This window comes from Pyrgilauda ruficollis, unplaced genomic scaffold (assembly GCF_017590135.1).
Source record: "Pyrgilauda ruficollis isolate IOZ18807 unplaced genomic scaffold, ASM1759013v1 scaffold131, whole genome shotgun sequence".
Taxonomy (NCBI): domain Eukaryota; kingdom Metazoa; phylum Chordata; class Aves; order Passeriformes; family Passeridae; genus Pyrgilauda; species Pyrgilauda ruficollis.
This window is the reverse complement of record NW_024511544.1, coordinates 670,871-696,104: the sequence shown is the minus strand read 5'-3', so window position 1 is coordinate 696,104 and position 25,234 is coordinate 670,871. Positions and strand designations below refer to the sequence as shown.

The following is a 25,234-nucleotide window of genomic DNA, read 5'->3' as shown; positions in this document are numbered from 1 at the left end:
ATTTGGACATTCCTTTAAGAATTACAAAGCTTCAAATCTGCACTTACATATTATAGAGTGAGGAACAGAGGAACACCAACACTTTCAAAGACAACTACTAAAAATGGTAATGTGAGCTTTTACCTTAAAGTGTAACATTCTGGTAAGGCCTTGGTCTTGCAAATATTCAGCAGATGAGCATTCCTACTAAAGCAAGACTCATCCATAGGCTTTTTCACTGGTGGAGTTTCCTTTTATTTATATATATTTTAAGGCAACATATTATGAAAGTTGGAAGGAGGAAAATAACCTGGGAGCAGGAGGTGGGGTCCCCATCAGGGTCCACGGATTGCCTTGGACTCAGCACCTCAGCAGAGACACCCCAGTGAGGCCACTGGCCTGGCCAAACCAGAACTTTGTGTCAGAAAGAGAAATCATTCCATGTTTTTTTCCCAGTACTCCCACATGAACACCTTCCCTCTCTAGTGCAATACCCTGCAGAAGTGACTACACCTAAAAATAATTGCTAAGAAAAGGTTCCAGCATTTATCACAAGGTCTGTACTGCCTTTCTAACCCTTCCTTTGTTCGCTGGCAGATGATGATGTACAGAATTGCATAAGAAAACAGAACATAAAAAGATAAAAATTAACTTAATTTACACAACCAATAAGAAAGTTTAAAGCAACAAAAGAAAAATAATATAAAGGCTAGATACATGAAATGCCAGTTCAACGGTATTAAGCTTTGGTAGAACAGTTAAAGAGCATAGCACCAATAAAATCCAACATCAGCACAGGCTTCAGTAGGCATGAGCTGTGATGAAAATGTAGATTTTGGCAAGAAAAGTGGTGTAGGTTCCCTGCCGCCAGAGTTTCATTTCCACATCCAACAGGAAGTCTTTGGGCTCCTTGACCTGGCGCTGCAGGTAGACGATGCCTGTGTAGGCGTTGAGCCTGCGGGTGCTGAAGAAGCCCTCCTCGTTGCCCTTGGTGATGGTGAGCACGATGCTGTCCCCGGCGTAGGCGGGCGAGGGCCCGATGCGGAAGATGTGGGCTGGCACCACGATGTTGGTCTGGAAGTTGAGCTGGTAGTAGGTGATGCGCACCGGTGTGTTCTGGCACTCCAGGAAGTTGAAGCAGCTGATGCGCTCACACCTCCTGGGGAAAGAGGAGAGAGGCACCTTCAGGGGCCAGGGAACAGCAGGGGAAAACATAAAAACCTCGGGGCGTTGCCAAGGATCAGACTGATGCCTCAGGATTTTAGATTTTATATTGTTCATACATTTGTAATCCTGCAATTCTTTAGCATATAACTCTAAACTCCATACAGAGTGTTCACTGCTGCTTTCCCATTTTGGTCAGACACAACAATTCCTCTCCAGGCCTGGCAATCAAGGACACCTCACTGCCTCAGGCCCCAGAGAAGTGAGTTTGGGGGGAGCAAACTTGGGGTGAATGACTGCATTACCTGAAGCTGTAACTGGAAGATTAACCCCCAATACGCAAATGGACCAAACTTATAAAAGTATAAAAACCCGTGACCCATGACTACACATTTTGGGTGTAGCCCCTGGGGGGGGGTGGGGGGCTTCATCTGCCCTAAATGTACCTGAAGGCCCTTCAATAAATATAAATGCTTTTTATTCTCTTAATTTTCTCTGGCCGCTGTTTTCAGATAGTCCCATCAGGACAACACCAGTCCCAAACCTCAGTGTGGGATCAGCAGCTGCTTGTTCTGCCCTGCCAGTGCCCAGGAACCCCTCTGGGTGTGTAACTGAGAGCAGCACAGCCCGAGGCACACATCACAGCCTGGGGAGAGTGTGGGGAAGCTGCACAGGAACAGCCAGAGCCAGGCTGAACGGCACAGAGCCAGGAAGGGGAGCCAGGGGCTCATCACCGGCAGGTCTGGGGCACTGCTTCAAGAAAATAACAATGAGACCCCTTGGAAAGGTACCTAAAACACGGGAGTGGGAAACAAACTCCTCAACTGGCAAAGCTGCTCAGTTCTGTAAGGCAGGAAAAGTATGTTTTAAGCCATAAGCAACTAAGTATGGGTTCCAAAGCACTGGCAGCCACCGAGGCAGGAAATGGGTAGGGAGATTTTGGGGCTCCCGAGCCCCAGCTGCTGAGGAGCTGGGGATGTGCCATTCCCAGAATCCTGCGGCCTGGCAAGCTCAGTATCCTGCTCCCCTTCAACACTCCCTAAGGAACTGCAATGTGGGTATTAAACAGGGAGCCCTAAACCCACAGTCAAAGTGGAGCACTGAGCAGCCTGGCTGCTCCTGCTCTGACACAAACAGCACAGAAGATAGTACTTTAAAATTTAATTATAAACAGAGGCATTTTAGAGCTGCAAGGAAAGCTGCAGGCTCTGGTCTCTGCTGTTCCACCAGCAGCTGGAGGGCAAACAGAGGCTTTAGGGCTTAGGAGCATGAAGGATAACCAGACACAAACTCTGCATAGGGAAGGTCTATGAGCTCCAGGTGCCAAAGCAGCTTCTCAGAGCTCTGAGCACCCACACCCATCCACAACTAAGTGCCACACAGCACCAGAGGCACTGGGCTGGCTCTGGTGCTGCCCCAAGGCCATACTCACATGTCAGACACCTTCCTGTAGTTGGAAGGGCACTCGAAGGACAGGCAGCGGAAGCTGCCCTGGATGTTGTAGCAAGTCTCTGCAGCTGAACAGTTGTGGCTTCCTATTGCACACTCATCAATATCTAAGAAGAAACACAAGAAAAAGATGTTCCAAGTTCAAAAGTAAGAATTAATTCCTAGTACTTTTCAGGAATAAACAAACCCCACCAGGACATAATTAAGTCATGCTGAAAGACAACAGGACCTTCTCACTGATTTTTTGAGACTGAAGAAAGCTGGGCTGTGCCAGAAGAATCCATCTGTGCATGAAGGTAGCTCTGGATTAAAGCAGAACTACTAAAATGAATGTGGAGTTAAAGCAAGCAAATGCAAAGTGGTCACTGCTGTCCTACAGGATCCAGGAGATGCCAAAAAGAGGAACTTAGAACAACCCTTCAGAACAAGGCACACAGTTTAGAAAACCTAAATACAAGTATCTCCCCAGAATGAGACATAATTGCAAAAGACATAATAAAGAGCACTTAGAATCTCAAAGACACTTTATGGCCCAAAGAATAATGTGGTTACCTAAATAACACATAGTCACAAGCCCAAGCCATGGGCCTGACAATGCTGAGAGCCAGATGCAGTGACAAAGATCCAGCCTGAGCAGGAAGCATTGGCAGAGCCCTCGCAGTCACACTGTGTACTCCCAAACGTCTAGACAATGCACAGAGACTTTAAAATGAAATAAATTCCAACAGACGAGGCATGTGGACTGCGTAGGGCCCTGCAGCTCTGCTAATTCTCACAGAGCAGAGAATCTTAGAGGGAAATCATAGCCTTCCACTCCCTCCATTCCCCCGGGATGAGAACTGATCTCACACACTGAACCGGCTGGTTTAAAAGTCTTGCAAAGGAAAGTATACAATAGGAAATAGGAGAGAATCAAAGTCAAGTAAATCCCTTGCTGGTTCTCAGCAGTGCCCGTAGGTGAAAAGAAAATTTCTTCCATATTGCAATCATTGTCATGAAAGCAGTCCCTGCACCACTTTGGCTGCGCTGCAAAATACCACAGGCAGTTTCTGCAAAGAAGATCCATATGTTGAGCCACTACTTCATGAGATACAACTCATCTTTTGAAAATAGGGTACAAGGAACATTCCACCAGTAACTCTTCAGAACTGGTCAGATGATGAGCAACTGGAGCCAGATCTTTAGCTGGGGGAAACCAACATCATCTCCCTGCACAGAGAAGCCAACAACAGAGCCAACAGCAACCCAGCCTTCCTTTGACCACATTTTCAGACACACCTCAGTATCTGCCCAGACTTGTACCTACAGACCTGCAGAGCTCCAAAAAAGGGGATGTATCCAGGGGAACGGCAGTTTTCTAAAGGTAAACTTTACGTAAGAATTTAAGTCCATGTGGATATTACTGCAATCATACTTAGAAACACATCTGAAAATATTTTAAAATGTTTCTAAAGGATTTTAATTGTCATTTCATCTGCTTCACTGCTCCACAGTCAGGATTAAGTATGCTCATGCTGCTCAGGATTTACACAGAGAAAATTCACTGCCATTAGCACTCAGAATTCAAGCACAGGAGATACATAACCAAAGTTACGTGAAGGGTTCCTAAAAGAGCCAGGGCAGGAAATGCCTGGCAGCTGGTGTAAGGACTGCAGGAATGTGCAGAGGACTAAAGGTAATCAGATCCTCCATCAGGTTACACAGGCAGTGCATCCTTTGGAAAGGGGGGTTCAGCTCAGAACCACACAGCTGCACACCAGATGAAAACCACCAGACTCCCAGAAGACATCTCCACAATTCTGAGGAAAAGGGGTGTGTGAGGGGAGGGTTCTTGTCATTTCACTAACATTTATTAATGCCAGCATGATTAAGCTTAGGTGACACTGCTGGATGGCCAAGTTTCAATTACACCACCAACATTTAATCTCCCAGTTTTCCAGAGGAGAAAACTGTAACTCATAAAGCAGCCACAGATTTCTACATCTGGCACCTCTAAAACCCCAACCATGGAGTGCTGTTCCAAGGTGCACACACAGCTCACGTGAGTCATCAAGTGCCTCAGTTGGAAGGATGAAGTGGGCTCCTGGGGAATTCACTGAGGCAATTAGTTCACACTGACAGCTGAGTTGCCACAGCACTTTCTTCTAGCACAGCAAAACTGACTTTGCAGACACCAATACTTGGCAACTTTGTCGAAGACTGACTTCGGAACAGTGACTGACACAAACCGTGGAGGCTTGACTGAGCAACTGTAATGGCTGAACTCACTGCAAGGGTGTGAAAGGCCCAGTCCTCAGGTGCTGTTACCTCTGCAGGTCCTGCCGTTGGCTGCCATGGTGTAGCCCTGCTCAGGACAGGCGCACTGGTAGCTGCCGGGGACATTGACGCAGCGGAAGGTGCAGAGGATGCCGGCGCTCTGTGTGCACTCGTCAATATCTGTGCAAAGAACACAGTCACAGCCCAGCCAACAAAACAAAACAAAACAAAACAAAACAAAACAAAAAACACAACACAGATCTGCAAAGGCAGGCTGCAGGACACCAGGAAACTCTCACCTGACACATTTATAATACATTGCTAAATATGAGCACAACCATGGAGGTCTGGCATTGCTTTGATGCTTTCTGAAATGCTGAACACCAGCCTGCTCCCAGAAATACTGGCTGCAAGCAGTACACACTCATGGGAAGGAATAATGAGGGTGGGGCATGTCTGAGTTTTTGAAGCACTCAGTCTCTCTGGTGCCTCTGTAATTGAGAGAATCATAGAACCACAGACCAGTTTAGGATGGAAGGGAGCTTAAAGCTCATTCCTCCCCCTGCCATGGGCAGGGACACCTTCCAAGAGACGAGGCTGAACCTGGCTTTGAACACTCCAGGGATAAGAAATCTCTCTGAGCAACCTGTGCCAGGGCCTCACTACCCTTTCAGCAATGAATTTTTCTAGGATATTTTGCCAGGCTTCCCTGTGCTAGGAAGGGTGTTGGCTTCTTCATCGTTCCTTAAACAGAGACTCTCCAGTGTGTCAGTGCTGGTAACTTCAGCTAAAGAGCCAAAACCTTTCCTCTCTCCATTCTGATCACTCTGCTCCTCATTCACCATGAGCAGCTGTCAGAGCAAACCTTCACTCAGCAGTGCAGGTGTTCACTGATGCAATACAGGAATATCTTCCCACCTGATTCCTTCAGTCATAAGCTCTGGCCGCATGAAACCATTGCAACAACCTCCCTGGCTGTGCAGTCCCACAGGTGTGCTCCACCCACTGAACTGCACTGTGCAGTAGCTGAGTGACCTTTTGCAGCCTCTGTGGCAGCTGCAGCTCACAACCATCCTCAGACATCACCTGCAGCATCAGGGGCAGCTGAGGGTCAGAGAGCTCTTCCTGCTACAGAGAATAAACACACACCCCTGACCTGGTGAGGCAGCACCTTACCTTTACAGGAATGCCCATCTTCTGCCAGCTGGAAGCCTTGCCTGCAGTAGCACTGGTAGGAACCATAAACATTGGCACACTCCTGGCTGCAGGGACTGTTATCACATTCATTCACATCTGCATCCAAAAACAAACCCACAGAGATGGCCACAGTGCTTCAGAACAGTGTCTTCCACTCTTTCCTGCCCCGAAAACCTTTACCTTCCAGTCACAGTGACTAAGGAAGGACTAATTTGTCCCTGTTTTTTCTGCTCCCTAGGCAGAATGCCAGGAAGCCAGAGCATGTTTGTTGCACCTGAATTTCATTTCTCCATATGCCAGTGGAAACACACACACATGCAGACATTTGTTTCAGACTTCACATAGGTTTCACTTCACTAAAATACATAACTGTTGCCCTAAAAAGATCATGGAGAACTCAAAAATGTTCCATTCAATTCAAAGTTGTTTTTTGTACGTTTTATCACTACCAAGGTTAATCTTTATCAAAATTTGAATGGTTTCCTGTTTTAACTTTGTTCTGTTCTCCTGTCATCTGAAAGGAAAGCAAAGAGTACACAGGGAAAGAAAGAAAGAAAGCAAGGAAGAGGAGAAACTTGTTGACACTCATCTGACAACTCCAGTGTTTGACTGTCTGCAAATCTGAGCACACAAAGGTTACTGCCTTTATATTTCACCTCAAGGCCTCCTCCTAAGTCCCCTAATTCCCACAGCAGTTGCTTCCTCGTGGAGGAGAAGGCCGGTACCTTCGCAGTGCTTGCCATCGTAGGAGAGACGGAAGCCGGAGGAGCAGGTGCAGTGGTAGGAGCCGGGCGTGTTCTCACACGTGTGCTGGCACAGGCGCCCGGGGTAGTTCCAGCACTCGTTTATGTCTGCCAGCAACAAGCAAACGCACAATCAGCTGAGGGACACGAGCAAACGAGGTGCAGGAGGTCTTTTTTAAAATGTCAGAGATTTATTTGCAGAGCGTGAAGTGCTGCAACCCCGGGTTCGAGGCTGTGTGACCCTGAACTCTAATTGCTGCACGGAGGGACCAAAGACAAAGTCCTGTGTCATGGCTCCTGGGAGGACAGTGCTGGAACCTTCAGAGAGGTTTCCCACAGCAGCAGAAGCATAACCCACAGGGAAGGACTCTGCAGATGGTTTAAGTGACAAACTGTAAGTAACCCTGCAGTTAAGGCAAGCCAAGGGTGCCTGGTCCCAACTCCCAGCTGGGAGTGACAGAGCCCAGCTCTGGAGGTGACGCCATCCTCTTCTGAGGCACTGCACTGCAGAACTCAGACTGCAGTGGTGCTGAGCACTGCAGAACGCTGACTGCAGTGGTGCTGAGCACTGCTTTGGGGCCCAGGGCTCAGTCAGGGTGAGCTGCCAGCCCTCCCATGCCCCACGCACCGATGCAGCTGCGGCTGAAGGCGTCGTACTGATAGCCCATCTTGCAGTCACAGCGATAGCTCCCGGGCAGGTTGTGGCACAGCTGCCCCTCTCCACACCGGTGCACCCCAGTCTGGCACTCGTCCACATCTGCAGAGCCAGACAAGGCATCAGCATCAGTACAGTCTGCTTAAAAACAGTGTTTATAATGAGACACAAAAAGGTCCATTTAATAGCAGGATTAGGAACTGGACAGGAGAAGTACCACCACCTTCTCCCTCCATGCTTTTCTCAGAGGCAGTTGAGTCAAACCTGGGAAAAGCAGAGCCTTACCTTCAAAGTGAAAATGGTAACTGGACTTGCAATGGGGTTCTCCCAGTATATTCTGCATTTCAGTGTAAACACACTTTGATTCTGATCAAACCTTGACATTTAAACCCCCCATTCTGATGTTCTGCCATTCCATGAGTCACACCAAGCCATTTAAAGCAAAACAAGAACGAGCCAGAAATTCTGCTCATCCCTTCAATTAAAGCAATTGCTATTTTCATCTCCACCTGCCCTCTCAGTCTGCTCCTGCTGTCTACCTTTTGCTCTTTCCCAATGTTGATTTTTTGATTTTTTTCCTTTTCTCAATCAGCTCCCATTTTGATATTCCCCACGGCCTCTCATCCAAAATCCAATACCAACAAATTAGTTGCTTCTTCACTCACACACATCATTTCCAATCTCATTCAAACATCCTCGGAGGAAGATGAGAGTTTTCAATACAGGCTGATTTACAAGACTTGCAACATGACTAAATAGCTCATCAGCATCTAACAAATCCCTCTTACCATCTGTGACAAGTAGCATCAAAAAGTCTGATTAACTCTCACAATTGTGTTTTTCTTCAAGTATTCCAAGCTCTGCCACTTACTAAGCCAACAGATCCTGATTTTTTCCTATTGTTCACATCTTCAACTACTTTTACAACCCAAATCCCTCTTCATGTAATTGTGGAACCTTGTCCAGCTGGGTCCTGCTTCAGATGCATTTGCAGAGGGCTTTGGCCACATACCATGGCAGGCAGGGCACTGAGGGGAGGGGCACCTGACCAGGCCACAGTGGGAAGAGTGGGGCCACAGAAATTAGTAGTATGCTAATAGGACTATCCTATATTTGGTCAAGTTTCCAGTTCTTGCTTCCAGTTGGCTCCATGCCTAGTTCATATAAGGTCAGGTTCTGAGTTCACCTTTGTGATTGGACCTTGTGTCCCTATACCTGGCTGCATTTGCCCTGCCCAGGGATCTTTGGAATCTAGCCTCTGTAACCTGCACCATGTTTTGTTATTTTGGTTATTAAAGTTTGTATTTTCCAGGCTATTTCACCGTTCCCATCCCTCATTTATTAGCCAGCCCCTCCTGGCCGAGCCGAGCAAGATCACAGCGAGCTTCTAAGCCCATCTGTAATAATCATCAGGATGGATCTCTAAGGCTGGAAATTCACCATACTGCCCTATTTGAAGCCATAAATTTGAGCACTGAATCATTTCAGAGGGCCCCTGGGCAGTTCTCTATCAAACAACAGCCTTGGAGAGGCTGCACCCACACAGTCCCTGATGGCACCGGGGTCAGGGATGGCAGGGAATGCCCCTCACCACGCAGCAACTCCTGACAGGAACTGAGGTTTCTGCTGGAACATTGAGTTACCAGTTCTCTTTTAATCAGAGGTGGCAGCAAAAACAAGGAAGTCTTTAATGCAGATAATTTGTAAAGTAGCAGCTTTATTTATAATGAATTTGTGAGTGCAACCATTTTGCTAGTTTGTCCAAAATTCTGTATTCCATTGCATTCAGACTTTGATTAGTTCTAGGGCATTACACCACCAGAACTGTGCCATATTTCACACTTATAGCAGTTTTCAGCTAAATCTAAGAGGCAGGTTTTAATAACTCATTTGCTAAATCAGAAAATCTGAGCATTTTAAAGACAGATGAATTCTCTAAACAGAGGAGATGACCCTACAAGTGTTGTTCTGCTAAAGAAACATGTGCAGATGATGTTTTTACTACTGTGAAATGAATAAATCTGACTCAGGGATCTAATTAGCTATTGTAATGCCTCACAGACACTAGTCTTTATCACAGAGAGAGGAAATTAGGACCATATGTTTTTCTTCTTTCTTCTCGGTGCTCTCTGCCTACTTAAAAAAAGCCATTCCAAAAACACCAAACAACACAAACCAGCAGTAGGGACAGAGTGCACACAGCAAAGACAGAGAAATCACCAATTAACATCAATTATATTTTCCCAAAATCAAGCTAGAGAAGCCTCCTTATGCCTATTCCTGAAGAGCCTTGTGAGTGCTGTGAAGCAGAGGCAGAAGGCCATCAGGAATCACAATGCATCATGTTATTTCACTGTGCTCTAGAGCAGAGATGCTGGAGGATTAATGGCAATTTCTTCCTTTCTCCTGGACTTACACACAGTCAACTATTTTTTTTAGGGACAGATGGGAAGAAAAGCTGGATTCTTTCTGTCTCATCAATTTGAAATTTAGAACATAACTTGCCCCAGCTATTACAGAATCACAGAATCATTAAGGCTAGGAAAGGCCTCCAAGATCACAAAGTCCAGCTGTTGATCCAGCACCACCATGTTCACCACTAAGCCACGTCCCCAAGTGCCACATCCACACAGTTTTTGGCCATGTCCAGGGATGGGGACTGTACCCCTGCCCTCGTCTGCAGGGCATGCAGGGCACTGCAGCCAGGATGGCTGTGCTGCTCAGGGTGACTGCTGCCTTGTGGGAAAAATGGCATTCAGGGAAACTCTGGCATGGTGGTCACCCTAAAAACAACCTCAGGGTAAGCACAGGCCAGGGGGTGCAACCATACCCAGCTCAGGTGGCCTGGCTGAGAAAGGACTGATCAAAAGCAGCTGCAGAACTGTGTCAGCACAGAACTGAGAGGGACAGGACTTCTGGAGCTTCTTTTTGTAAGAACTAAAATATCCCAGGCTGTAACAGGACAACAAAGAACACTGCACTGCTTTGCCCTGAACTTACAAAACACGGTATTTGGAAGCTTTCTCAATTTCCTCACTTGCACACATGAACTGTTCCTTCCAAGTGTGCTACTTCCAAATCTTCTCTACCTTTCCACTGGCCACCCACGGTCTGGATAGTCCAGAGGGTAAAACCATGACGGGAGGTGGAGGATAATGAAGAGCAAAAAGGTGAATGCAGGAATACCTGTGGAAATGGGGTCCAGCTGTACCTTGGTGTGCACTGCAAGCTGCTAACCATGACCAAATTAATGGCTCTCAATTAATGGTTCCCACCCACCTGCAGCACTACAAAGCACATTTTGTTAATCTGCCATCCTTCCTTTTTTCCAGGGGAAGGCAGGTAAAAATCACTAGGATATCACCACTAAGCAAACTGCTGCTTTGTCATTTCTTTTTTTCTTTTCCCCCACTGTCATTTTAGGATAGGATGTCCTATCTTATGTAACCTGGAACATGGGGAATTGGAGAACACCCAGCCATCCTTGCCTTGGGCACCAGGGACTGAGCTTCCCAGCCTTTGATGCCTCATGTGCTCATTTACAAACAAATGCTAACAAGCACTGAAATCTGCTATTCTCAGTCAGTAACTCCCTAAATACACTGGAACAAACACAAATCAGGATCAAGCTGCATGCCAGCCTACATGAATATTTCATACACTCATTCTCCTCAGAATTCTTTTCACACAGTGAGAATTTATCCTGAACATCCTCACAAGTGGATGTAATGGGGAACACCATGCACAGAAGATCACTACAAAGAAAATCCACTTGGTGCTACTCTTGTGAGACCCCAAAACCAGCATGCCTTGTTTTCTGCAGATCACTTCACTTCCAGGGAGGTACTACAAAAACCACCTAGGCATTATGGTCTTGACTGACAGGATGAGTTTAAAAACTAACTAAAGCACACTCTCTTCAGACTGGAAGCCAGTGAAATCTGCAGCCAAAACCAGTTGCTGAGCATACCAAGAGAAACTCTGTGGAGCAATGAGACATCAGCATCCTGCAGCACAAACAAATCCCAGAGCTGCAGGGACAGCTAATTCCCATTCCTCAAACACATTTAGGAATCTGGAACTCCAAACTCTTTGGAAGTGAAACAGATTTTTCCCCTGGGAGAGCCCCCACCCAGCCCCAGGCTGCGCTCACCGACGCAGCGCGTGCCCTCCTCGTTGGAGTGGTACCCTCTGCTGCAGCTCAGCATGTTCCTCTGGCACGTGTAGGACCCCACGGTGTTGATGCAGTTGAATCCTGGCTTACAGGGCTCAGGGAGAGACGTGCATTCGTTGATATCTGGTGAAGAACATGAACAGAGCAGTGAGAGATGCTATTTAACCCTTGTGGTCTGCTTTCTTCCAACTGTCACTTCTTTTCCTTCCCTTCAATTTCTTGTACTACAGAGATAAGGTTGATGAAGGCCTGCTGTGGGGATAGTTCCAAATTCAACATGCAAGTATGGGCTTCAGCGCTGACATTAAGCTCACAGCAGCATTTGCAGAAAACTCCAGATCCAAGGGGTCGATGCACAGGAGCTGCAGCACAGGGCACAGACCCTGCTGCTCACACTCACCCACACAGTTGCCCTCAGGGTCTTGCAGGAAGCCATCCATGCAGCGCTGCTTTGACTCGCAGTAGAAGGAGCCCTCTGTGTTCTGACAAACAAAGTTCACCTTGCAGCTGTGAGTTCCTCTCTCGCACTCATCGATATCTGTTCAGCACACCAAAACACCACACTGGGGTGAGCTCAGCTCTGCCTTTCAGCGGCCTTCATGGCCAGCTAACCTCCAGAAAGGAAATTAGGAGGCATTATTTCAATAGACACATGTTACCAATGAGAAATCTGAGGGTTAAGTGTGTGTGCTCTTGGACATCACTTCAGGATTTGTCAGGTCCTGCAGCAAATTTGATTCAGGTCCCTACTGCCTCATTCACAGCATCTTTGGCAACCCACAAATACCAAAATAGCTGCAGTTTTTTTTACAGGCCACTGTAAAACAGTTTGTAAATATTATAATCCTCTATAATCTAATTTCAAGACTAGAAAGTAAATTAGATTAGTAATAAATGTTAGAAATGCTCTAGAATCAGACAACAGAACAAGGCATTCACAAAACAGTCTCTTTAAGTAAACCAAGCTTTATTTATGACAGCTGTTTATAAAGGATGATTTCTGATAATTTCTGTTTTATGACTTTATGTTCTACATCAAAAGCTAAGCTCTTTCCTTAGGCATCTCTTACTGCAGCTGTCAGGAAACTGTAAAACTTGTAGGTGTAAATAACAGTGAATTTTGCCCTGGAGGCAGGGCACGTGTGTCCCTTGCACAGTCTTGTGCTGCTGTGAGCACTGATGTTCCCTTCTTGGTTAGACACCTACAGGGACTGGGGGGATGAAGAGTAACTTCTTAACCCATTCCAAATGGTTAAATGTAAATGGAAATAAATGCTGACAAGGATTCTGAACACAGGAAGAACGGGGCTGTCAGCCCCGTGTTCCATTCAGGCTGGGAATTTTTGCTGGACTCACCAGCAAACAGCATCAGCTGAGTAAGGCAGAGGAGCTAAGGGGGATTCCTCCATCACAGAGATGTCAAATCCTAATTCAGAAGGTTTCATCCATGTTCTAAGTAATTTACAGTTATCCCTGGAAACCATTTCAAATGAGTGAATGTGCAGGAAGAGCCTGTAAAGCCCAACACTTCCACGATGAGCAGCCTTTTTTAGCTGCAGCACTGGTACCACAGAGCAGCAACACCAGAATCTGCAATCCCTTCCCCTCCCTCAGTGTGAGAGCTGAGAACACTTTCCTTACCCACACACTCGCCGTCCTTCAGCTCGTGGCCAGGCTGGCAGCTCAGCTCCTGCAGGCAGCGGAAGGAGCCCATGGTGTTGACACAGTGCTCTCTCCTCTGGCAGGTGTGTCTCTCTGTCACACACTCGTTGATGTCTGTGAGAAAGAGGGAACAAATCAGTGCCACAGGGTGCCACAAGATCTCCCTCTTCCTTCTCTTCTGGAAGGAGCAGAAAGCTCAAATGAAGTACTCTCAATTGAGGCTTTGTTACAGCGCTCTGATGGAAGATGCTTTTAGTCCAGGGTCTTTAGTTAGCAAAGAGTGACTGAAGAGACACAAATCACAGGGGGATTTCCTCCTCCTCCCCTCTTCCCAAATGCCATGGGGATGGTGCAGGCACTGGGACAGGGATGGACAGAACTGAGGAAAGGCAGGGGGTAGAGGATTGATGACCAGCTGGTGGTGAAGGGATGGGAACTCCTGGACAAGGGAATGAGAAAGGGATTAATGCCCATTGCTCCTCTCCAGACCTCCACAGTCCAGGCCACTAATCAGCCCTCTTGCCTCAGGCCAGGCTGCCAGTGATGGGAGCTGAGGCTACCTGCTGAGCTGGGTCATGCTGGCGTCTGTTCCCTAAAGGAATACATCACTGGGACTGGATATGCAGGAACTCATGGACCCTGATGGCTCAATCAAGTTTGTAAATTTGTATTTAGAGCTTTAAAGAGATTTGATTTCAGCAAGTGGAGTAATGAAAAAGTTCTTTTTAAGAAATCACTTGAACACAAGATTGCAGAGCACGGGACAATTAAGGAAGGAATATGAAACACCTTTAAAATGATATGTTTTGATAGGCTTGGATGAAATCATCTAACATTCAGGTTTTGCTTATGTTAATAATGAAAGCTAGAACAGCATGATGAACAAATACTTAGAAGCAACAAAAAGAGGCAGAGACTGGGAAGACAAATTTTCTTGCCAACCACCACAAAACATCACACATTCCCAGTTCTATATAAAGCTAAGAATTGCTAGAGCTAACAAAAGCCAAATGTGACCAGAACCATTACCAGTCCTCTGGCTGCTCTGTGCATGAAGCTGTTTTCATACTACACAATAAAGCAAGTATTGTTTAAATCAGATTTTCATTTTGGCTGTAGAACCTCATTCTCAGATAAGTACATCAGATATATGACTTTCCCTGTGGAGCACGAAAACAGGAAAAACCATTCAAAAAGATTTTCGTATTTAAAAATGTGTCAGCTGGTTTTCTAGCAAAGAAATGAGGAGAAGCACCAAAACCCTTCAGTTCCTGGTGGGTTCGGATAACTGGTGATACGCGCAGAGTTTTGCAAGACCTGCGTTAGCTTGGTTACATTCCACTTCTCACTTATTCCTATTTTCCTTTTTTTTTTTGCTCTCTGTTTGCCATTGGACTCTCCACATGCTCTAGGCTTGCTTTCCAAAGCAGCTGGTTAATCCACAGCAAGGTCCTGGCCATCACCTGGATCTCTTTCTACCTGTCCCACATGAAGTCTGAGCTCCTCCACTGAGGGGCAGGTCCTTGCCTGCCCCGAAGTTCCTACAGGGTTATGTCCCCCTAATGCCTGTGCACTTTCCCACTTTCTATTAATTAGTATTATCACAAGTGAAGTAGACTAAGAGTATTTTCACAAGTGATCTTGTGGGGGTAGCAAAACCCCCTCACATGCTGGGAGATGAATATGACGTGCTGTGGTAGATCCCTCTCACCTACTTAGACTTAGTTAATAAAATTTTTGATAGTTTAAAAATTTATTTTAGAGAAAACCAGCAACGGATGGCCACTTAATAGCACCCAAAGCACTGCAAGACTTTCTGCTGGCTGTACCACAGATCTGAGATTATCTTTCTTGCAAACCACAAAAAGGCTTTCACATAAACAAACTGACAGCATCACACTGCAGCTCATGAGCTTGAGTCAGCCCAGCACCATGTCAAAAGAGAAAGTATGTTTGTCTGACATATGAACCAAAGAGGGTAGGAGGCATTCCATGTGATCAGCAGGTGGAATACTGAGTAACAGCCATAAAAAAAGGTTGTGATTTCAGAGAGAAAAAAAATCTAATACGATTTCGTGTTTTGTCTATATTTTTGATTTAATTTTCAAAACTCTGAGTGCTTGAAAAAATACGCAGAACTGGCTGGAACATATTTGATGAAATTGAAATGATGGAAACTGGCAGATTACAATGCAGAATTCTCGCTTTCAACGGAAGTTTTGTGCACGAGACACTGACAAACTCTACAGCCTGACTGTAAACTGGGCTGAGCTGCAAGGCTTAAACCCTGAGCCATGGCCAAGCAAAGCTCTGCTCTGCCTGTCCAGAGTCAGGGCAGGAGCCCCTGGCTGTGCCATCAGGCCAGCTGCCAACCCACCACAGCCCCCTGGCCAGTTTATCATGCAAACATGCCTGGTTTTGTTCATTTTTCTAAACAAATTCCTAAATTTGCTGTAGAATCCAGAGTGCCCATGACCTGTCTCCCTCCAGTCCTGGAAGCCAACTCCACAAGACAGTAAGAGCTCGACAAAGCACCAGGAAGAACAGGAGTTATGTTTTCAGTCTCAAACACAGTTAAATCCAACACTGGATCAGCTGTGGAGGGTAAGATAATGTTTTCTTTAAAGAACATGGAAAAGAGGAAAAATAGCTCCATACTATACTGAAAAATAGTCACGCAGTTAATTTTTGAGGAATCTACGCAGTCTCTGTGTGTGGCAGCAACATTCCTCACTTTATGTCAGCAAAACCCAGAATGAAATGCAATCATGTAATAACTCTTTTTTTTTTCTGCAGAACTGTTGCTGAAAACAGCAGCACACACACACACGATCCCTGAGCACAACTGTTGCACCCAAGGGCTGACATTTCTGCCATCAACATTTTACCTACTGCTATTTATTTCAATATGCACTTTGACATCAAAAACTCATTTTGATGCACCTTCTATTAAAAAAGCGAAGTGTACTTTTCTTGGGCTGCATCTGCAGTTTCTCCTTATTTTTTCCTCTCAAACTGCCTCAGCTCTGTTTGTTTTATGGGACACATCTGTGCAATGCAGACACTTTGTTATTTTGCAACCACCCACCCAGTGGGTCCAGGAATAAAGAGACCACGTCCTGCTCCCTGCCGGGAGGGAACTGAGGTGGGAGTAGCAAAAACAGGAGCAGAGCTGTCAGTGCGCAGTGGGTGGTGGGAATGACTTTGCCTGAAAGTCACCAGAAAAGCAACACCCAACCTGGCTCTTATCTCTGGAGAACATGGAGCTTCCAGCCCAAAGGATTTCAGTGTCTGCTCCCAAAGACACACAGAGGGGCTGTGTGAGAGCTGTTCAAACAGCTGGGGACTCCTCTCTGTGCATGGCTGCCTTTTGGGAGTCCTGGGTGTCTGCTCCTGAATGCACCTGGAGTTATAATTCCCCATCTCTGACTAAAGGGAACTCCACAGATCAAAGATGATCAGCTGCTTTGTGGCTGTGCAAAGATTGTTCCTCCTGTCCCTAAAACATGCAAAGAGTAACATCATTAAACCAACAAGAATTTGCAAACTAATTACCAAAGGTTTTCTCCTGGTGTTTGGGACAGCTCAAGGTGGAGAGCAAGCTGTTAGGCTGGAAAAGGATACCCCAGGAGAACGAGGCAGAGAGCAAAACACAACCCACAGCGTATGCCTGTGGCTTTCCCCTTCAACTACAAAAGTAGGGAAAAATGTTAAACGTGGCAAATGTTCTGGTGGCACCACATACGGAGCAGAGCTGGATGGGAGCAGGGAGCACACACAAAAAAAAAAGAGAATTTCCAAAGTTTTTAAGGTTATTTAAAAGGATAACTAAAAACTGCTCTGCATTAGAGGAACACAGAAGTTTGGTGTTCAGTGAGGAAGAAGAGCTTAGCAAACGAGAGTTGTGTCTTTGCTTTCGTGAGTGGTGCCTGAGATTTATCTGGTATGAGCCACAATAAAACTCTTCTAATGTCACGGGGCAGAGGGAGAACGTGACTCAAAGGAAGCACTTGGCACCTGCCACAGCAGCTCCTGCCAAAGCTGCAGGCACAGGCACTGGTTTAGTTTCAGAACACTCCTGGGAGAGGTGAAAAAGGACAGATTCATCCTTCCTGCACAGTCCAGGGAAAACATCAGGGGGTTCAGTGGCAAGAGTCAGGAGAGCTGGAGGAGGGGCCACTCCTGGAGCTGCCAGGCTCCTGGGCAGGAGTGTGGTGCCTGCAGCAGGCTCTGGGCACACCCTGGGCACCTCCAGCACCAGCTTCAGCTCAGGCTGAGCTGTCTGATAGAGGCCTCTCTCCTTCCAGTGCTGCTCTCTCAGCCATTTCATTCAAACCAAATAATTTCATTCGTTTCCCATTCTTACCAGTACCTCTGACTTAAATATAAATAATAATAACAACCAAAAAATAAAAATCCAGTGTCAACAATTTAAGGAACACCCAAAAGGTGGTAAATCACAGTTCTTCCCTGGATTCTGACACTGCAGAAGTTTTCCTGCTCATGCGCAAATGCCACATGGTGTTTATTAACCAGATAGGATCACAGAGCTTTAAAGACAGGAACAAAACCGAAGCTGTGGTGATCAGAGAAACAATGTTATAAATGTAGGGAGGAGGACAGGCGTGGAAAAGAGTACTGCATTCACACAGGACATTACAACCATGAGCGCTGATGCTTTCGTGGATGACTGGAGGTCTCCAGGTGCTCCATTTTTCCAGGCAACACTGCTGCTGCCTCCTAACCCAGCCTCTAGAAAAGTACCCAAAAAAGAAACTATTTCACATAAGCTGAGGTCCTGGCTGCTGGAAGCAAACTAAATCCTCATAAATATACTTGTAAAAATTGATTAGTTTATTCCATGAAGTCAAACAGCAGGGATGATTGAGCAGAATTATGATGCATCCTTGACTTTTACACAAAGAAATTTATGCCAGAATCAACAAAGGACTCATATGAATTTTAAAATGCCCCCCCTTTGGAATGGATCTTTTCCAGTGCCCAGACTCACACGGATTCTTGAGCTGTATTTCTGAAGTTCTCTCGTTTGGTGGTGTCTAGAACTTGGCAGTACTGAACTGTGCAGAGAGATCAGCTGCTCTGATCCCTGAGCTCAGCCTGCAGCCAGCAGAGCTGCTGCGCTCACCACACTGTGGGCTCGGGGCTCCTGCTCAAGGTCACCTGCACCCTGAGATGGCTGGGGAAAAACCAAACAGCACACAACTCATGAAGTGAAGGGCTGAGCAAATGGTGCACGTGTGTTTGTGCTGAGTGGCTCTGAGATGTCAGATGCAGGGATGGTGGGGAGGTGCTGCAGAGCATGGAGAGCTGTGATGTTGAGGGGAACGGCGTGTGCCTCTCGTCTTACCAACACATTTCCTATGCCTGTTGAGAATAAAGCCCTCTGCACACATCCCACTGTGGCTGACACAGGAGAATGATCCCAGTGTGTTCTCACATAATTGTCCGCTGGAACAAGCCTGAGCACCTGTGAGGCACTCATCCAAATCTACAGCAGCAGGGGGCAGCCAAAAGGGAAAAACAGAACTCCATTAGAACAGCTCCTGAAATGAAACAACATTTCTTTCACGCGGGGATGCCGAGATGAAGTGTGCTGGAGCTCCCACATCAGCACCAGGCTGCAATACATGCAGTGTTACACTGAAAACAGGGCTGGAATAAACCCTCGGAGATCACTCGCTCCTTGCTCACACTCCTGTACTTTTGCCATTCCAGAAAGAAATATCCTTAAAAACAGGCAGGCATTCACATAGAGACAGTGCGCACTCCTTGAAAGAAACCTGTTCCAGTGCACCACCACCCTCACCATCAGCTCCTGACTTCAGCAGAGATTATAAATGTCCCTTGCCAATGTTTAAACTCACTGCTTCCACTGACAAATACAAATTTTTTCATTTCCTGTAGGAAAACTATTGCCTTGAAATGCCCCTTTTGATGCTGACATTAATTAATCAAATTAGCTTCCACCACACTTGAGTAAGCAGTGCACTGTGAATATTTCATCTGGTGATATTAAAATCCCATTTTCTTCACAGACTGTCTGGAATTTTATGAAAATGATTTGTTATTCAATAAGATCTAAGATTAAGAGTGATGTGGATCATTTGTGAGCAATTCTGAGCATTGGGAGCTCCTGCTTGCATTTCACTGTTATTGCTCCCTTACTTAGAGATTTATAATTAAGGTATGTCACAGGGCATGGCTTCTGACCCCCAAGCCCTCCCTGGGCAAACATATCCCTTGTGACTACTCAAGAAGCCCATTTAAAATGTCTGTAACGTGAATGGTGAGGATGCAGCTTTGGAATTCACTGCTCATCACTGGGCAGGCCAGAGCTCCAGCAGCAACTGAACACCCGGAGCTGGCCAACTCCCATGGCATGTCCTGCCTCAGCTGTGAAGCCTCCCTGAGTTCAGGTTTCCAAGGCAAGAGAAGCTAAAAGCAAACAGAGCAGATGTCAGGGCAGAGCTGTGTCCTGAGGGTGCCCAGGACAGCAAAGGTGTCCTGCTCGCTGCTCCTGTTCCCAGCCAGAGTGCTGAGTGTCCACAGCTGTGCACACAGAGCCTGGGGAGAACCTCAGTGGGAACAGAAACCAGAAGGGCTGTAAAAAAGCCTGCAATGTCAGAGGAAAAAAGCACCAGCCCAGGCTTGCCTCCACCTCACCAGGTAACAGCCACGCTGTGCTTCAGGAGGTATCTGTGAGGTAGAACTGGGATTCCTTCTGCCAAATGGCCTCTCTGATGGCACTGCAATTCCCAGTTCTGAAAATGAGGAAGACCCAGGTGTGTGAGGTACACAAACATTTAACCATGGCTCTGTGGGGAGCTCAAAGCACTCACCTTCACAGGAAACCCCATCTGCCATGAGCGTGTACCCAGCCATGCAGGAGCACACAGCCTCTCCTTCCACGATGTTGCACAGGTGCTTGCAGGGGCCGTTATCTGCACAACACAAAATTGCACAGTACATCAGGACCCCTAGCACAGATCAGCTGCAGTTCCACACTGCCAGGCCAGCCAGGCACAATCCCAGCTCAGGCAAGGGGAATCAGCCTGGAACCACCCTGTCCAGGCAGCCCTAAGCACTGCTCCCCACCCTCCTGCTGCACACAAACACAGCTGGCCCCTCCTCCCTGCACTGCTCACATCACCCTGCACAGCTGCACTGCCACCCCAGCCTGAGCAGCAGTGGGGAATAACCCTGAAAGCAGAGAGCAGCCTCAGGTTTCTCCCTCGGGTTTCTCCTGACAATTCCTCAGTCTTGTGCCACGGTAACAGATTAAAGCTGCGCACTGAAATCAGACTGGAGAAGGGATGAATGGAGTTTTATTCCGTCTCTAAACATTCCTCTGCAGCTGACACCTCCAACATACCTTTGCACTTGTCCTGCTCTTCCTGCAAGGACACCACGAGGATGGGCTGGGATGGAGAAGCTACTGGAGGGATGGTGGCTTCGGCTTCCAGCCTGGTCATCTGTCCTCGGTCAGGATCTGCAAGGCAAGGGAGGATCAGGGACAGCACCACCCCCACCAGACACACCACAGCAAGGGGTGATCCCATTCATGCCACTCCATCATGGTTTGGAGGAGGAAACAAATATGGACACAGATCAGAGAGCCGGCTGACAATAACTTCTGTAAAATACTGCAATATCTGAATAAACTACGAAGTGCTAATTTAATTCTTAAAACATTTGCTGTATTTTAAATACAGCAGCTGTCTTTCATTCGGTATTTGATGGAAAAAAACCAAGCCTCTGACCTTATCCTGTCCATCCTATTTCAACACAGACAAACAACAAACACCTTTACAAGCACGGGGTACTTTGGAATGACTTTTGTACAGCCAAGTGGAAAACATGACAACTGCTGTCTGCCACTAATATTTTCAACAGACAGTAATGTTAAAGGTATCAGGAAAAAAGAGCTCTCTTACATCAGTAAGAGTATGAGTATCATCAAAACAGAAGCCTAAATCCATAGGGCTAAATTGTCCCTTAATAGGGACCCTGAGTTCAAGGGTCACCTGGAGCAAAGTGTGATCCCCAAAATAGTGACAATCTTAAATGACTAAGGGTGACTGCAGTGCAGGTTTGGGGTGTGGGAAGAGTGATTTCCTCAAACAAATTAAGTCAGCACAGATGCATAACAGGCTGTGGAACAGAGACAAACAAAATTCACCTTCACAGCCTGAACGACTTCCCCAGGAATGCCTGAGATGGGCACAGACACACAGGGACAAGGAGAACTGAAAGGCCACTGTGCCACATATGGCTCAGCCGAGCAAAGCCACGGAGGTTCCCAATCCCCTCCCTGACCCTCCCTCAGCCTAGCACAGCAAGAGCAGCACCAGCCCTCCCTGCCCTGGCCCCCTGCCATGCACCTCTGAGGTCCCACGGGTGTCCCCTGCCCCTGTCACAATCCCACTCCCCAGGTGAGCTCTGCAAACCCCTCTGCACCCCTGGGCACAACCCTGAGCACCACAGCCCTGTAGATCTGCAGGAACACGACTTCTCAGATCACAAGATGTTCCACCCAGAACCTCAGTCGAGGCAGTGCTTCGAGAAGAACAGCAAAGCAAAGCAAAACCACAAATACACTCCAGGTGAGCAATCTGCAATGCTAAAATAAGAACTTCTCTTTGCCTCTTTTGGATTAGGTTCCTTTCCCAGAATTTTAATATAAGCAGCGCATACAGCTGCCACAGGAAGAGTCAAATGCATTCTTGAGGTAAATGCTGTAACACCACATTGAGAAGGATGACATAAAGAATGCTCATTGTTTGCCTTGGGCAGAGGATTAGAAGCCTAAGGAGTTCTGTCATTGGATGGAAATTCTGCTTTTGCTTGTTAAATAACAGAAAGGACTTGTAACTAATATGATGTTTCAACTTTCTGGGTTATCTGACTTGAAATTGTGCCATTGGAGAACTCCACACATCAAAACAATTACAACACAACTGACTTTCTTTTCCAGACTTCCACCACACTAGACAAATTTGGAGTTTGTTATCACTGAAGGATGTTAATGATTTTAGATAAAAATCAGAGCTCAGGAAGCAACGCTGTCTGTCTGAATTAAGTTTATCTACACTTATCTAAAGAAAACCTGACTGTGAAATACAAAATTACTCTGAGAAGAACAGGTATTTCTTTAAAAATCTTTACAAATCCCCTTCTGAAAAGTGCAAACACTCTTGATTTGAACATATGAAACACCACCCTTTACCATCCTGTACCACCAAACACAAAAATAAGGTGCAACTGAGTGTCCTAAATTACCATTTTTCTTTACATTTTACAATTTCTACAGGACATGTCCATGCATCAGCACCCATTAAAAAAGAGAAACTGCAAAGAAACTAAAGAAAAATTTGGTTGATGAGTGCAGGTATAAAGATACTGCCTTTCATGTCCCCTTTTCTCACCTGGAGAGCAGCTGGTGCCATCCTCCTGCAGGGTGAACTCTGGGAAACACGAGCACTTGTAGGAGCCCACGGTGTTGATGCACAGGTGCTGGCAGAGCTCCCCCCCGTAGAGCAGACACTCATCCAGGTCATCTCCAGGCAGGTTATTGGACAGCTCAGCCTCACTGCTGATGGACAGTGCTTCATGGTGATCTTCCCTCTCTGAAACTACAGCAGAACATCTCTCACAGCTGTTCTGGCCTTGGGACTGGACACAACAGGGTGGGTGGGCACAAAAATGCCAAGAAAAGTCAGATCTACCCAAAACAGTTACTGCAAGGATAAGAACAAAGGAGCCCATCCTGGAGATAACACCTTGATCTGTGCTGGAGGGCCACCTCCTCCTTCCCTAGGGCTGCAGGGACAGATTTTACAGAGCCACCGAGAAACAGTCACAAGGGAGGTCACAAGCTGACCTTCCACATCACTGCCAACCCCATTCCCACTGACATTTGAACTCAGGTACTGTGCTGAGCCCCAGCTGAAATTGGGCCTACACTGAATTCCAAATTTCAGGAGAAGTTATCCAGTTGATTTGGAAACTTTCCAACATCACAATTTGTTGGCTTCTCCTACGTTAGCAGCAGCAGCAGCCTGGGAGACACTGAGCAGTGACATGGCCGTCCTTCTTACTGCCTGTAAACACCAGCCAGAGCTGGAACACCACCAGCTTCCATGCCTGACCAAGTCTGACAAGGTTTCTGTGGCACTAAAATTAATCCTTAAGCGAGTTTCTCAGTCGGCTTTTCTTGAACACACAGCGCCAAAGTTCCTCACTCAGCGAGGTCTCAGGTATATTTATGGATGAGAAACATCCACACATTCTTTGCTTTCTCCAGCCTGCTTTAGGAACCAGGCAATTGTGCTAGAGCTGAGAGGAAGGCAGCTGTGCCCCTGATGCCCTGCTCCCTCCAGCACCATGAAGGCCCGTGCGGGGCAGAGCCCTCGTGCGCAGGGCCTCAGTCACAGAAGGACACTCACCCTTCTCGGGGGTCACCGTGGGCACGGGCTCAGGATGCCGTCTGATCTCGGGATGGACGAAGTGGTCCCCCCCCTCACAGCAGGACAGCATCACGTGGCTGCAGGGGTAGCCCAGGTTGATGTTGGACTCGCAGGTTTTCCCCTCGCTCCTCAGGCGCAGGCCCAGGCTGCAGCAATCACAGCATTGCTGCAAGACAGGGGAATGTCAGCCACCAGCATTTGGAAGCACTGAGCAAACTGCCAGGGCGGTGGTGGAATCCCCACACCTGGAAGTGTTCAAAAAATGTGTGGATGTGACACTTGAGGACATGGTTTAGTGGTGAACAGGGCAGTGGTGCTGGGTTTACAGTTGCACTTGATGGCCTTAGTGGTCTTTTCCCACCTTAACAATTCTATTCTGTGATTTAATACAGCTTCAGGGATGAGCCCACACACATCTGGAACTGATCTGCACTTTCCTAAGCAGTGGAGCATCTGGAAAAACATTTGTAGTGTAGACAGTTGTAAATATCAAAGCTTTACTTGCACTTGTTTTTGCCAATCTGCACCAACGGGTCAACTGCAGCCACAACAAACACAAAGTCTGGCTGTGCCAGTGATTTCAGCAGCTCCACATATGCCAGGAAGGAGTGGTGCTGCACATCAGCTCCTCCCAGCTCTTGCTCACAGGCCTTGACTGTGTGTAGTACGAACAGAAATTATAAACAAAGTAATACAGATCTGCGCCTCTTCGCATTAGAGCTCAAACCACGGCCAGTTTGAAGCCATGTGACAGGAACTGGAAATAACCTGCACAGACATGAGGGTCAGCAGCATCCCAGCCCTGTCAGGTGTCAGTGAAGACTTTCCTCTCTGCACTACAGCCCTGCAAACCTGCTCTGACCTTTAATTACCTGGCTGTGCTGGACAGCATCCTGCTGGGACCGGCTGGAGGGAGGCCAGGGCGTCTGATGAGCTCTTTGCCTCTTTTTTCCTTTCTCAGAGTACCTGAACAGCAGCTTCAGTGACATGCTCAATTCCCACCTCTTGCAGTTTGCTCTGCTGCAGGTGGCAGGCAAAAACGGTGTGCTGCTTTACTCAGTCCCAGACAAATCTACTGCACAGTAAAGGCACAAAAGGGCATCAGATAAATGATACCAAACTCAAGAAGTCCACGCTGTGGATGCACAGTGGATACCTAACCAAGCTGGGAAGCTGAGGAGCTGAGTCTGCTGCAGAGACAACAGGGGTCACACCTGAGGTGGAGATGCCTTTGTGGGTTTGAATTTCAGTGTCCTCTCACCCCTAATTTATTTATTTATTTGTTCATGTAATTTAGGTATAAATAACAAGTTTCACCGACAGAAAAGCACAAACTCTCTTTCCCTCTGCAACTCCTTTGACAGTCATCCACTCACTGAGAGTTTGCAGCCACACTGGAGGAGCCTCTCCGAACCCAGAGAAAAGGCTCCAGCCTGTTAAAACATTCACCCTGAGACAAGGGGTCAGA

At 46.9% G+C, this 25,234-nt stretch overlaps 1 protein-coding gene across 5 annotated transcripts in view; it reads right to left on the bottom strand.

The window, feature by feature from the left end:
* Window positions 1-210: 210 nt before the first annotated feature.
* Window positions 211-25,234, bottom strand: part of FBLN2 (fibulin 2) — an 89,822-nt gene continuing 64,798 nt past the window's right edge. For 4 of the 5 annotated variants that reach the window (XM_041459122.1, XM_041459124.1, XM_041459123.1 and 1 more), the window contains exons 5-18: window positions 23,746-23,932; window positions 22,726-22,932; window positions 20,673-20,789; window positions 20,140-20,241; window positions 18,648-18,788; window positions 13,259-13,393; window positions 12,018-12,155; window positions 11,597-11,740; window positions 7,417-7,545; window positions 6,771-6,896; window positions 6,025-6,141; window positions 4,900-5,028; window positions 2,576-2,699; window positions 211-1,138 (exon numbers count right to left, since the gene is read on the bottom strand). In XM_041459122.1, coding sequence (XP_041315056.1) covers window positions 781-1,138; window positions 2,576-2,699; window positions 4,900-5,028; window positions 6,025-6,141; window positions 6,771-6,896; window positions 7,417-7,545; window positions 11,597-11,740; window positions 12,018-12,155; window positions 13,259-13,393; window positions 18,648-18,788; window positions 20,140-20,241; window positions 20,673-20,789; window positions 22,726-22,932; window positions 23,746-23,932 — 2,154 coding nt within the window. In that variant the 3' untranslated portion in view covers window positions 211-780. The remainder of the gene's footprint in view (window positions 1,139-2,575; window positions 2,700-4,899; window positions 5,029-6,024; window positions 6,142-6,770; window positions 6,897-7,416; window positions 7,546-11,596; window positions 11,741-12,017; window positions 12,156-13,258; window positions 13,394-18,647; window positions 18,789-20,139; window positions 20,242-20,672; window positions 20,790-22,725; window positions 22,933-23,745; window positions 23,933-25,234) is intronic. The other variant, XM_041459126.1, reaches the window with a different exon arrangement.